Raw genomic sequence first — 15,372 nt, forward strand, 5'->3', positions numbered from 1 at the left:
CTACATGATGATCCAACCCTCTTACATTTATCATGGGTCTCCAACCCTTGTCCTTCTTTTTCACCAAAAATATAGTGCTCACAAAAACCCGATCTTTCTTGGTTATTTTCTCTATTGCTCCCTTCTGCAACATTTACAATCCCTCTTTTCCTACCACATCCTGAAGCTTTTGCTGAAAAATCAACTGTCCTGGCTCTTTTAACTATTTTGGTTCTTCCTCGAACTCCAAAACATATCCTTTTACTGTGAGAATAACCCATCTGTTGTTTGTTAAATTGTCCCAATTCGTTACAAACCATTTTAACCTTCCCCCTAACCTACTTGGGGTAAAACCAAAACCAATCTTCGTACTGACCTTGTGATCCTTGTGAGAAATGAGCTTGTCCCCTCGCCTGGCATATCCTGCCTGCTCTTCATCGCTGGGGGTAAAAACCTGTAGTGGACTGAAATCCCCTGAATGCTGCACATCCTTGGGACTGATACTTAGCCCTTGAGAATGATCAGCCAGGGAAACAGGCTCTCCCCCCGGCCCGGTCAAAAACACCCCTTCCAAAGACCCTTCTTAAAGACGGTTGGACCTTGACCAAACTGGTGAAGGTAGAAACATACTTTCCAACCCCCTTCACCAATCCATCACCAAACAGGTACCCCTTTGGGTCCTCAGAAGCTCCTTCTTCGCAAAGTCCCCTAACTTTGGACTTATTCTCATAAGAATAGCCTTGCATCTCTCAGCCAACAAGGCTGCATTCCAGAGAAAGCATACTGCCCTCTGCGACCAACCTCTCAAATGCTCATTATCTATTTGGACATCTTTCAATTTGGCTTTCTCCACCATGTCCAGTATTCTTGCTAAAGCACCCAAAACACCAACAGGCGACCCTGGCATTTGTTTAAATGCCCTCTCCAAACCCTTTTTTGGGTCACATCCCATTTTAAACAGGAACTATAGGGTGTGTGCACTCAGCTCTCATGACAGCCCTGGCCTCTTTTTCTAAAAGTCTTCTTCTTTTTTTAAATTTCTTTATTGATTTTACATTTTCTTACAAACCCCCTCCCCAACCTCGTTAGCCTGTGTTGCATTTCATCACATCCTAGCTATTAGTATAGAGGTCTATGCATCATGGAACTAATAATGAACGTCCAGTCATTGGGAACAGTGCAACATTTGTCAAGCAGGGAGAACCTGATTGCCACTATTTCTAGTAGAACTGTTATTACAATCCCTTGTGTGCCCACCTCCCAGGTTCCTTATATCCATCTACCCACAGGGAGGAGAATGAATGGTGTATCACCCCTCAAAATGAGAGTCAGTCTTCCACCTCCTCCGAGTCCACCTCCATAGTGGTCGGCATAGAGAGGAGGTATGTGGTTAGTGGACTCCATATGTCCTTTGGTCTTGAAATGAGCGGGAGCAACTCGGCATAACAGAATGATTGTTCCTGCCAGGTAGTGAAGTCCTGTATCCATTCTTTAAATTTAAGGGTGCGCCCACGTCCCCACCTGCAAGCCACTCTGCACTTAGCTATGAGGAATCCCAGTGCAAGGAATTTTCTATATTCAGTATCTATAGCTTGTGTGCATCCCAACAGTGCTACTTGTGGCGTTGGCGGTAGCTGCAAGTCTACCATACGTGACATGCCCTCAAACACCTGCAACCAATAGTCATGTATCAGCAGGCACTGCCAAGCAAGGTGGAGAAAATCCACCCCATCCCTCCCGCACCGTGAACAGTTGTCCTCCTCCCTTAGCTTAAATTTGTAGAGTTTAGCCTGGGTATAGTATAACCTGTGTAGAAACTTGTAATGAATAAGTCTCAGATGACTGCTAGCTGTGGTCTCTGTCTGCTTACAACTGAATTCCCACTGGTCATCCGTTAAGGGTGTCTCTAGGTCCTTGCCATTATCCCTGTACAGGCAATCAGGATGCACGATGTCTAGGTGGTTCAGTTTGTAAAAGCGTGTAGTGGTGGCAATGTGAGTGGCTCTGAGGGGTATGATGGCCTGGCAGCTCTCACACTCTGCCTGAGTCAAATAAACATAAAGAGGTCCATTGTGGGAGGGTCAGGGGTGCCGAAAATTGATCTCTAGTTCGGAAAGTCCCGTCTATGTAGAGGTCCCCCCGTGTGGTGTATTTTAGTCTGTCTAACATCCGACGGCATTGCCCTTCGTAGGTGACCTGGGATGGGTGATATACTAAGGGCATCTTAGGTGAGTATATCATTGGGATATCCTGTCTGGCTGGTATCTTCCTCCAGGCCATGTTAGTACAGTCAACTGTGGACAAGTCACGCTCGCGGTCCCTGCCCGTTCTAAAGCCCTTCTTATCCAAAGTTTTAAAAAAATCTGCCACATGAGGTAATGGCCACCAGTTGGCACTTCTAGGGTGTCTTATCGTCTCTGGACTGAACATGTCCACACCTTGAGGATCCTTAACAATACCCTTCTCCTTACTTTCCTTTTCTATCTTGTCCGTATTCATATCCCATCCATCATCAAAGTAATCGTCTAATACAAATTAATCAATCTCATCCTCATATTCTTGCTCCATGACACCCTCTTGTGTTTTCTAACCATCATTTGTGCAGCTTTTGACACCCTCTTTTGTGCCGCGAAGGACACCTTCTCCACTTGTGGTGCAAGGCACACCTTTATTTCTTCTCATAAACCTTACTCCATCTTCAATTTTCTTTGTCTTTCTAATACTTTTCACATATCCTTTCACATCACTTCCTTCTTCCTCCTCCATAGACCAATACTATTCATCTGAACATTCCATTGTTCTTCTTTTCCTTTTTAAAACGCTCTGTAAAACCTCCTTTACAGGACCCTTTATCTCTTTTTGCACACTATTCCTCAGGTTGCCATCCCTCGAACTTGAGGACTGTGCTCCCTCATTGACCTCCATAATCTTATTCTCAAAACAAATCTTAAATATATAACCCTTAATTACAAAAAACATACTCCTATTTTTTCTTTATATATCAACTTTATTTATTTTTAAACTTATCTCCTAGGTTCCCTAAAATTAACTCATACTCTTATTCTAAAACTTAATCCTCTCTCTCTAGAAATCACCTCACAAACACTCAAGCGCGTTGTCTCCTTCACTGTCTGCTGTCACTCGTATTCCACTTTACACCGATGGCCACACGCTTGCCTTGCCAGCCATCTGCATCACTGACTTAAACAAAATGGCCTCCATTGCGTCATATCGCGCACTAGCATGATGACACCTTCACTGCCTATGGGTGCTCCAAAGGAACAGCTGTTTCCAATACGACTGAAGGCAACGCGTGAGCTGAATGCCTGCAGCTCGCTCCAGCACGGGAACCCTCGATATTCTACTCCACAAGCAGAAGCAAGTAATGCCGGCTCGCTGCTAAACGGTAACTCTACGCTTTTCAATTTATAATTTTAAGAACAATCTTAAATAAAATAAAAGCCACACACACCAATCTCAAAACTAAGACCCACACAAAGTCTAACACACACATTTAACCCATAAATTGGGCAAACAACTGTGAATACTAAATTTCGCTTCGGCTTAATACTAGACGCATTAATCCAAATAAACAATAAAATATACACTAACAAATCTACTCGTACATTTCATTCATCATAACACTTACATTCCATTCATTACTTATTTAAAATTCCCTAGAATAAAATGATACTTATCTGTCAAGGAGCAGGAAATAAAAAAGAGGAAGATGGCTGCTGTGACAGAGTTTATAATAATAATAATAATAATAATACTGATATTTCTAAAGCGCGATCAGCTACCTCACAAGGAGGTGTCCCGGCGCTAGGTGGGCAACTCTTGTTAGGCAGGAAAAACAAAAAAGGGGGGAGAGTGCTTATTTTTTCTGGGCAAAAAGCCAGGTCTTTATTAGCTTCTTGAAACAGGATTCAGTCGTGGCAGCTTGGATGGCGACCGGCAGGGTATTCCAAAGAATTGCCGTGTTAGCAGAGAAGGACCTGCCACCGAGTCTGGCTTTTTTGGCGCGAGGGACGAGGAGCTGAAGCCGAGCGTTAGAACGCAGGTGCCTCTCCTGGTGATACCTGGGGAGTCTAAGTTTTAAGTAATCAGGACAGGACCCCTTAAGTGCTCTGAACGCCAAGGTTAGAGCTTTGAACTTTATTCTACTAGCCACAGGGAGCCAATGCAGGTCGTGTAGATGCGGAGAGACATGCTGTCTAAAAGGGATGTGTTTTAGCAGTCTCGCAGCCGCATTCTGCACGATCTGCAGGCGATGTACCAAGTATTTGGGTAGGCCAAGATATAGGCCATTCGCGTAGTCCAATCTGGATGTAACTGTTGCATGGACTACCATTTTTCGGCAGTCTGCTGGCAAAAGCGCAAGGAACTTCCGAAGGTTCCTAAGTTTGAAAAGACAGCCAGTTGTGACTTGTTGTATGTGTGACGAAAAGGAGAGACCCTCGTCCCATCTGACACCTAAGTTCTTCGCATAGGTGCTAGGGGGAGGAGGGGGACCCATTTCAGGAGGCCACCACAAGTCAGAGGGAGGACGATTATGTTTGCCAAAAAAGAGAACCTCCGTTTTGCCAGCATTCAGTTTTAATTTGTTAGTATTCATCCAGCTGGAAATATCCCGAAGACATCCCCTCAATTTGCTGAAGGCTGCCTCAGATACGTCAGAGAAAGGGAAGACTAATTGCGTATCATCTGCATACGAAATTGCCTTCACTCCCCATTTTGAGATCAAGGTAAAGAGTGGGGCTAAATAAACATTAAAAAGTAATGGGCTGAGAGCCGACCCTTGAGGGACGCCACACTTGAGGTGTTTTGGTTTTGAGGTGAAGGTGCCCAGCGCTACTTTCTGGGAGCGATCTGTAAGATAGGATTGTAGCCAGCCCAACGCTTTATCTTTCAGTCCTATATCCTTCAGCCGTGAGATCAATCTGTCGTGATCCACCGTATCAAATGCGGCTGATAGATCCAGGAGTACCAGCATGGCTGATGCTTATATAGGTGTATGGGACATTCTAAGTGCTGGAATGTGTGTGTTGATGATGTTATACTTTGAAGTGCTGCAAGGAGCTGGCAATAGAAGTTATATGCATAATGCTAGCCTACTGTCTTGTCATGAAATCATTCATGCCATGTTTTGTACACAGCATGCCACTAGTGTTAAGCACACACATTCCCATGACATGTCCAAAGGTACAATTTTATCATGCTATGGTACCAGATACTTTCTCCCACAAATTTAAGTTAAAAATGGTTTTGCTTAGGTGGGGCCTAGGTTGCCTTACGTGTTTGGCTGAGATAGAATAACTTGGAAAATATTAAATAAGCCATCAGTGTTTCCAATATTTTTTATTTTAGGAGTCTCTGCACAACTCACCAGTGCTCGGTTACGCCGTAACACATCTGTTGGCACACCATTTTGGATGGCACCGGAGGTAAGTACAGTTTATGTTCTCATGTGTTTATGCAAATATTTGTATATCATATATGCAGTAGTGTGCCACAAAGGAGAGAAATCCATAAACCTCATGTCATTCCGATTTGATTTATAAAGAGTGGAGAGAAGTTACTGATGTGTGTGTGTAAAGGGTGTGTGTAACAGGTATACATGTTTGATGCTTTAAGGAACACCCCGCCATTGAAGTAGGCTTCTGCATAATTGATTTATGCATGAGTAGTCTTGTGTAAATCTCAATTATTGCTCTACACTTATATTGCATAATGTAGGGCTTTCCTTATGCTTATGCCTGTTTTGCAGCTTATTTATTCTACCAGTAAGATACTGTGGAGTGTGTAAGAAAGGTCCGCTTCAAATCAGATGGCTTCCCAAAAACATAACAAAATCATGTACTGGTTTGGCTATAAAGCAGTGCTGCTCAATAGAGGCCCAAGAATTCAAGATCTCTGCCAGATTTTCAGGATTTCCTTGGAGGACAAATTCACATACATGGAATCTTAATTACAGTCATTTATGTAGATGATGATTACCCTGAAAATATGACAAGGAATCTGCTCTCCTGGATCTAAGGTGAATAGAGCTGTTGTAAAGGGTCATTGTGTATACTATGAGGACTTTGCTATTAGCTGACTGTCCCTATACCAAGCTGAGCACATGGAACAAAGCTAAAAACTTATAAGGAAGTGAAACTAACAACAAGTCATTATCTGTTTTTTTCTGGGGTGAGGCAATGTTACATATACTAAAGAAGTTGTGGCTGAGATAATGGGTGGTTGTTCATCATTCTGTTTGGATGTTTAGACATTATAGAAAGGTTAACCTAGGAGGTGCACCAGGCCCTCTTTGTTTTTTGAGAATATGATCTGAATTAGATTTGATTCTGTATAGACAAAACGCAAGTACCTGTTTCTAGTTTTATGCCAAGGTTTATAGGTAGCTGTGTTAAGAATCTTCTACAAACTGTCAGGGCGACATGCATTGCACATATTAGTGGATGTGAGAATTCTGACAAAATACATGATAGCTGGTGATTTGATCAGAAAACAGGGTTCAGGGCAAACGTAACGTAATTGCAGTTTGGGACACTATGCTACATAGGAATTCTGAAATAAGCTTAATTTTATTAAATCATTTAAAAAGTAAACTATAGCATTAGAAATGAATATATTGTGATGCTATGCAAAGATTAAGTTTATGTCTTTAAGATTGGGACAAATTAAATATTGCCAATGCCTAAGAATCTTAATAATTACCTAAGAGCAATACAAATAAACATGTTTGCTACATCTGAGGTTCTTTAGATATTGCCTATTTGCTACTATTTTCCCAAGAAGTCTTTGCATAAAGACAAATTGTTTTAAGAACTGCTTCATACATATTTGATCATCTTTCACGTGACAAATCCTTGTTTATCATAAAAATGCAGCCATATGGAAACTTATTTAAAGCAGTGACTAAGTTAATAGACAATTTTATATGACATTAAAAAATACATTCCTATATGTGTAAAAGAATAAATACATGGTAACTCAGACTTTCAAACATAGGATTTGTTTACACTGATGTTTAATATAGTTTGTATGTTTGTGTTAAAATAGGTTCAGAGTAAAATGTCAATTCTTTGCATTTTTATAGACTTTTTATGCAATAAATGTTTGAAAGAGGTATGGTCTGTAATAATTAATATTGTAATTGATTATAATTAACTGAGTACCTTGCAAGGATTTCCAGACAGAATTTATTTACATTGTAAGTGTCTAACATCAATACTAGCTATAGTTAACATTGCAGCATGGCATGAAAAGTATACTATTACAATTCAATTTTGTGAATAGTCAGTAGTAATATTTATGGATATTTTTGGGTGGGCCTAAAGGTAGGCCAACACCTATCAATTTGCTTATTTATACCATCTGTTTGCATGTAGAATTTTCCTTACACATAAATGTATTCCTTCTGCCCTTTCAGTCCATTTGGATTATAAACAGTCATGTCTTCTAGAAGTACTACTGGGTGTCTTTGTGAATCCCATGAAAGATGTAAATGTGCTACAAAATTAGCAGTAATGCTCATAGAACACATTTCTCACTTTTAAGCTGATCCTTTATGAATCCAGTCTTGCAAGTCTCAATCCTCCTGACCTGTGTGTTTAACATGTATTCTTGGTTCTAATGAGAACACTTTAGTTGAGCTCTTTTTGTATCTGCATTAATCGCCTAGAGGCGCAGTTCACTTGTTTCCTTGTAGATAATGTTATTGGGACATATCAACATATTTAAAAAATATAATTATAACATAGCAACTATTTACATAGTTTTTTAATCACAGACTAGCGATTTCAGAAATCAACCGATTAAGTCTTCTACAAATCTTTAACTTTTCAGCTTAACCTCTAGGCTCTAAAAGAGTGATATGGTTGACAATACAGTATTATTCTGTTTCTTAGCCACTATTGTTAAGCCGCGCCCTGGGGTACGCCTTTTCTGCCTGCTATTGCTACCTTTGGTGAGTTAAGTGTACAAATGAAGCAACTTGATCCTTGGATTGGAATGAAAAAAAGTCTTATGCCTTTAGTCTCTTATTTGTCAACATATGTCAACATTAGAAACTTTGGAATTCACTGAAGTGGATGTTTGAACAAAATATCAATTCAAAAATTGCAGCAGAAATATTGGAAGATAAATATTGTGTTGCACAAATATCGTTGACAAGATTATAATATTTTGAGGTTAGTAATACTGTTTTAAATAATTGATGCTTTTAATATCTTTTGCAATAACATACTGGTTAAAAATATAGTTTTTAAATATTTAAATGTGTTTTATTTGATATATTAATTTTATGTGTTACTATTGTTTATAGAAAGGTTATTTGTCTAAATATAGCTTGCAATTTTAAGTGATTTTGATTTTTTTATTTACATTTTTATAGTAATTCATAGCAATGTAGCTCGTTGTTGGGTTTATAGACCGATCGCGTGGGATGTTGATTAGTTAATAATCATGATGAATTATTTAATAAATTTTACTTAATTATGTGATGGTATTTATTAAGTAAAGTGTGTAATATTAATTTATTATTCAATATATATATTATTTTCAGGCTGTTAGGCTTGTAGGGTTATAGGGTGGGAAGTTAATTAAGTAATAATTAGTTTACAATTAATTATTAATTATTTAATTGATTTTAATTGCTATTTATGGAATCCTTTTTATTTTACTTATATGCTAGTTGCAAGCTGCTAGGTTTGTAGGGGTAGGTTGTGGGAAGGGAATTTAGTAGTAAATAATAATGTAATAATAATTTGTAATCGATAACTTACTTAAATAACATTTAATTATGTGAAACATGAACTACCGATTCATTTTATTTATATTTTAGTTGCGAGATACTAGGGGCCACATTAGGATGTCGGGCGGATCACCACCGCCATGTGGGCGGTGGTGATCCGCCCGACATCCTTTCCTGCTGCCCAACCGTTTCCCCCTGCCATATTACTATGGCGGGGGGACCGCGGCGGATGGAAAGACCGTCCGCTGCTTTTCCGCCCGGTCAACGAGTTGTCCGGGCGGAAAAGGGTTTAATATGGTGGTGGTGTCTGTTAGACACCACCATTCTTATTAGCATGGGGGCGGAAAGGCATGCGTATTCTGCTTTTAGGGGCCCGTTCCGGGCCCCCAGGGTATTGGGGGGGTGGGGGGTGCACATGGTGGTAACTAAGGTACCCCCCTGCATTGTCATTCACATGGAGGCAGGTACCTCGTGGTGCCTGCCACCTTGTGTATGACAATGCACACAGTGCATTCCCAGCATTGTGGCGGGCAGTGCTGTGAGCACCGCCCGCCACAATGCTGGGAATGGAGGATGCCATCGCCATTGTGGCGGTGGCATCCTAATCGCCGGTGCGGGACCGCCGCACCACTGGCGTTCGGTCCCAGCACCGCCAAGGTGGCGGGGGGACGAAAGTCCGCCCTCCATCCTAATGGGCCCATAGGTTTGAAGGAGTAGAAGGTGGGAAGTGAATTACATATTAATTAATTAAATGTTAATTATTATTTGCAGATACATTTTTGTATAACAATTAAAATATTAAAATTATGGAATACTAATATACTTTAATGATATAGTTGCAGGCTCCTATGTTTGTAGGGTCTAGGGTGGGAAGTTAGTTAAATAATAATGAAAAATGTAATATTAATTGTAACTAATTATATAATTGATTTAAAATATACAAATTATTGAATACTTATTTTGTAAGTTATATCTTCGGTGTGAACTGCTAGGTTTCTAGCGGTATTGGTTGGGAAGTTAATTAATTGAATAACAATTATTTATTAATATGTAAATAATTATTTTATTGAATAGTAACTATGTACATTTATTATTATTTTTAAATGTTTTGTTCCATATATATATATATACATATATATATATATATATATATATATATATATATATATATATATATATATATATATATATATATATATATATATATATATATATATATATATATATATATATATATCATCCAGACCTTTATCGTCGAGATAAAAAGAAAAGGCGCTGACTCCGTGGGCTTCACGAAAAGGGAATTTTATTTACCCTGTGATGATGGCTTAACGCGTTTCGGCGGACAAACCGCCTTGGTCACAACAACTTCCCATTTAAAAACGACAGTTTATATACATATACACAACTCGATCGTCGGAGCAGTTGATGACGTTCATTGTTTACATCGGCTGTTTAGTAAACATAGAAGAAATCTTTTTACACATGATTCATTTACAAGATTTTGTCGTGCTTAGGCATTACTCTGTAGATGAAATCTGCTGCAAGTGCAGTTTGCGATTATTATACATGATTGTAAATTAATTCAAGTTTCTCAAATATAATAAATCGCAAAATCTCATATTTCTGAATACTCTGTGCCCAGAACAATAATAATGAACTCACTAGCAGATGCACGTGCCAATACAAATGCATATATGTACGCGACCAACAGCCAAAATAATAACTTTAAAAGTGCTCAAAATAAACACCAACTGTGACAAATTGCATTAATACAAAATAGTCAAACCACACTTTGATTTTGTCTCAGTACTGAAACGTTATATGTCTAACAGGGTATCACCATGTTATTCGTCTATAATTCTGACAATTAATTCAAAGTGACAATAGAATTGTTGAAACGGAATTGAGCCCCAGTGGGCAAAACCATTGTTGACTCATTATGTGCTTTCATGTGTGCACCACAATCATGACAATTTAAGACAATTCAGTACAAAATTGTGTGGATTCATAATACGTGATTTTCCTATTCTAATTACCCTATGTGCTCCTAACGACTAATAAAATTAATAGTGCCTAATATTTTATATATATATATTTGCAGCTGACCGAAAGCTCTGCGTTACATCGGATTATTCCTGGAATATATATATAAAAGAAAAACGAGTTGCCTCAAATGAGATTGCCACACCCGTTAAGTTTGTATCCTTTTAATCAGGGAAGCACAACAGCATCACAACCAGCGTCTCAAAACACCAATGTCGTAGCCAGACGCGTTTCGGATGTTCACCGCCCTTGGTCATTGGCAGGAGAAGAGAGCAGTTGAGGCAAATCACGTGCAATATATATATATATATATATATTTACATAAACCTCCACACACAAGCGGCGAAAGAAGAGGCAGACCCCACGTTATCCGGGCAAGTTGTTTTATTCAATGCCTTTCAAAAATGCAACGTTTCGAGTACTAGCGTACTCTTGTTCACACACCACATTCTTGTTTGGGGAATTCTTTTATGTCCGCAGTTCTGGCCCCTCCTATGGGTCACACCTACCACACGTGCAACACATAGTTCAGCCTCCAGCCTGATTTAAACAATTTAAAGCCACAGTACGTATTAATACAATGTGATGTATGTTGGCGATAAACAAACATGAAAACCATGTTTCGTAAAGTAATGCATGATGTGGACTTCATCATAATAGTTGAAAATGTATATATACTGTTGTGCAAATACGTAAATACTTGACATATCTTAACTGCATAAATGCATTTGGTGGAATGTTACTAGTAAGATTGTTGAAGTGATATGCATCAATGCATAGTTCAATTCTCAATCAATTTGCAATCAAAACTAGAACATTCACAAAATATTTTCATAAATCATTATAAATAGGTTTTAGTGTTGAAATTAATCACAGTACCCTTAATAAATTGATACAGAGCTTGGCAAAACTTTGTGAGAAAAGGAAAATATCTCATTAGAAAGCACCTAAGTGTAAGACCATGAGATTGAGCTACAGTCCTATATACTTATTTAAAATGTATACATTATAAACTTTATGTTGCATAAATATTAAGGACTATTTACAAAAAAGTTGTTTTTATATGTGCAAAACATAAACATAAGTGCTCAAATATATTCACAGTGCAACTGAACCACCTAATGAAATTTTGAACCAATGATTTTAAAAGACTGCCCTGCTCAGAGCCCTGACCAGCCAGTTCAGAAACAAAAATCGGACTGCAGATCACCTAATATAGGTGCATTATTGTGAATTATGCACAGTTTGAGACATGTGTGGTTAAACATTCTTCGCCGTGGAGGAGTAACAGCTGAACCTTCAAAATATACTGCACTTATTAGATACAGAATGTGTGTGTTTGATCACTGTTCCTACAAAAAGTTGTGCATGTCCTCTGTCGCATTCAACCCATTAGGCTGTTTGCTGTCGAGCCTGATGATATACCGCGTTTCCAGTCGGCGTAATAGTTTGTCTCGATCGCCACCACGTCTGAGTGGAGCAACATAATCGATGACATAATATGATAGGCACGATAGATCCCTGTTGTGCCTGCTGTTGAAGTGGCGCGCCACCGGGTAAGCAGTATCGTGATTGACAATAGCACGAAGGTGCTGCAGTATTCTAACATGCACCTGGGCACCGGTACTGCCCACATAGCGCAGACCGCAGGTGCATGTTAGGACGTAAACTGCAAACTCCGTTCGGCAGTTGTAATTGCCATGAATTGGAACTTCAATATCAGAGAACGGAGTGCGGTAATGGGTGATGTTCTGCCCGAATTTACATGCTCGGCATGAGGAACATTTATGGAAGCCTTTACCTCCCAAACATTGGTTGACTGCAGGTAATTCAGGGCTGGATTTAACCAGCTTACTGTGCATACTGAATGCACGCCTGAATGTAATCACGGGTCTATCTGGAGTCATATCGCGTAGAACACCATCAGTTTTTAAGACTGCCCAGTGTTTGGTCATTATGGATTTGATTTTGCGGTGTTGTCTGCTGTATGTAGTTATTAACCTGGTTGTGTCAGCATTAGTCTCATTCTCAGGGGGTTTGGGTGTCAGCAAAGAGACTCTTGATCTTTCTCGACTCTTTTGTAATGCATGTGTTAAACAACCTTTGCTGTATCCTCTTGCCTGAAGTCTAGCTAACATTGCAGCAGCACCTTCCTCAAACTTCTCTTGTGTGTTGCAAATTCTTTTTAGGCGCAACAATTCACCAAGAGGAATACTCATGATGACATGCTTTGGGTGACCACTGCTGGCATGTAATATGCTGTTGCCAGCAGTGGGTTTTCTGTGTAGGGAAGTGCCAATCACAGTACCATTGATGTTGATACAAACATCAAGAAATTCAGCAGTTGTGGTACTGATATTGGATGTAAAAAATAGATTGAAATGATTGATGTTAAGTGCGTTAACAAATATCTGAGCACTCTTCACATTACCCTCCCATATGCAAAAAACATCATCAATAAAACGCATCCAGTGCTTGATGCGTTCAAAACCTGGAATACCAATTAGCTCCCGCTCCTCCCACAGCCCCACGTGCAAGAACGCGTAGCTGGGGGAGAAGCAGGATCCCATGGCCACACCGCGTATTTGTCTCCAAATGCCCTTTCCAAATAGAAAATAATTGTTATCAAGGCACCATTGTACCAAATCGCATAACATTTTGTTGTGACTATAATACATACAGGATTTACGTCCCAAAAAATGTTTAATCCCTTCAATGCCTTGTGTGTGTTCGATACAGGTGTATAAAGACTCAATGTCCAGAGTAATGATGCACCCATTCTCTTGCCATTGTATTGATTCTAACTTGGACAAAAAGTCCCCTGTATCTTTGATATAACTAGGCAGTGATTGGACATGCTCCTGTAAATAAAAGTCAATATAGCGTGAAATGTTCTCACCCATACCTCTGATCGCCGAGATAATGGGTCTCCCTGGTGTTGGATCTTGCATTTTATGTACCTTAGGGATTAGATACATATGTGGCATGACCGGATGTTCCACCAATAGAAAAGCACATTCAGTAGCTGTGATTAGATTATTCCTTTTGTAAGATAACAGCTGCTTTTTGATGTTATCCTTGGCGTGCTTGTATTGAACGGAATTGCTCCTTACATAGCAGTTGGCATTTTCTAATTGTCGTTTGGCTTCTGCGATGTATTGGTCTTTTTGCCTCAAAACAATGTTGCCTCCTTTATCGGAAGAGTTCACGATAACTTCTTGATTTTTGGACAATTTAGCCATTAAGTTGTTATATTGCTTAGTTTGGAAACTAGACATGTCTTTCTTGATATGGATTTGTTTATTGAGTTTTTTCAAATCCTCAATAATGCAGTCGTGGTAAATGTCAACCGCGTCCTTTGGCATGACGGGGACCAATTTACTTTTTGGTTTGAAAGGGCTCTCTCCAGCACCTTTTTGTGGAATGTCGATCTCTCGCAACTCACTCTGCGTATCTGAAAATTCCCTGTTAGATATTGGTGGGGCTGCTCCGCTGTTAAAATTGCAAAGCGTTATGAGGGTTCTTGTGTCGCTTGCTGGAACCAATGGGGATACATCAACTTCATTGGTCGCCCCTGTGATAACAGATGCATTCAAGTTTGGGTTGGATTTGATTGCGTAGAATTTCTTGAGTTTTAATTTTCGAATATATAAATAGACATCAGCCCTTGTGTTGGTATAGTCAAATGAGCTCTTTGAACAAAAGTTGAGACCCAACTTAAGAATTTGTTGCTCAGCTGTGGTTAATGTCATATCAGATAGATTGATAATAGTGCTTGCATCAATCATTGTTTGTTGTTATTCTTTTTGAACCACTTCTTTTTTGGCGGCTGCGATGGGTTTTGCACGTTTTCTTCTTGCCCTCCGCCTTGTGTTTTTCCTCTTCCTGCATTGCGTGATCGTGTCCGCGGACCTAGCGATTGCAGTTGAGCCTCGACCAAAAAATCAATTTCTTCAGCTAGGTCAAGGATGGCGTGTGGTGAATTATCCTCCAGTAGGCTTGACAATGAGCCGCATGTGCTAGAAGTGCTGGCGAGTGAAGTGGTTTCCGTTGTTGATATTTCATGGTTATCCGATGTTACAGCTGGGTCCGACTGAATCTCTTGTGTCTGGGTTCTTGGTGCCGATTTTTGAATTTGCCGCTGCTTTTATGCCTGATCGTATTTGCGTGCAAACGTGTATATCTGGCCTGTCTCGTAGTCGTTGAGATCTCTTGCAAATTTGTTAATTTTGCGTAACTTGATTTTGTCTTCATGTTTTTTGAGACGCTCGCTGATGTCTTTGCGCCCTTTAGCAATCACTGCTTGAATTTCACTATCGGTGAAAGCATCCAAATCCGTATTTATTTTCAAAATGTCATCCAGAAGCACAGCGCGGTCCAGAATTGCATATTTGATTAAAAGCTTGATTAAATTCATAGATGCTCCCAAGTTCAATTCCCCCCATTCGCGTAACATGTTTGGATTGGGGTCCGCAAAACTTGGAGCCAGCATAATGCGCAACCCTCTCGGGACTCGTCCAGCCTCCTCGTATTTTGTAAGTGATTTGTGCTCCCACCATTTGGTAATCTCAGAACGAGACTTTTTT

General features: G+C 39.7%; 1 protein-coding gene across 1 annotated transcript in view; it reads left to right on the plus strand.

Moving 5' to 3' along the window:
• The window catches only part of LOC147731129 (myosin-IIIb-like), a 309,461-nt gene that overhangs the window by 156,969 nt on the left and 137,120 nt on the right, over nucleotides 1-15,372 (plus strand). The window contains exon 6 of the mRNA XM_086954154.1: nucleotides 5,350-5,426. Coding sequence (XP_086810280.1) covers nucleotides 5,350-5,426 — 77 coding nt within the window. The remainder of the gene's footprint in view (nucleotides 1-5,349; nucleotides 5,427-15,372) is intronic.

The sequence above is a fragment of the Lissotriton vulgaris genome, chromosome 2_1 (genome assembly GCF_964263255.1).
Source record: "Lissotriton vulgaris chromosome 2_1, aLisVul1.2, whole genome shotgun sequence".
NCBI lineage: Eukaryota > Metazoa > Chordata > Amphibia > Caudata > Salamandridae > Lissotriton > Lissotriton vulgaris.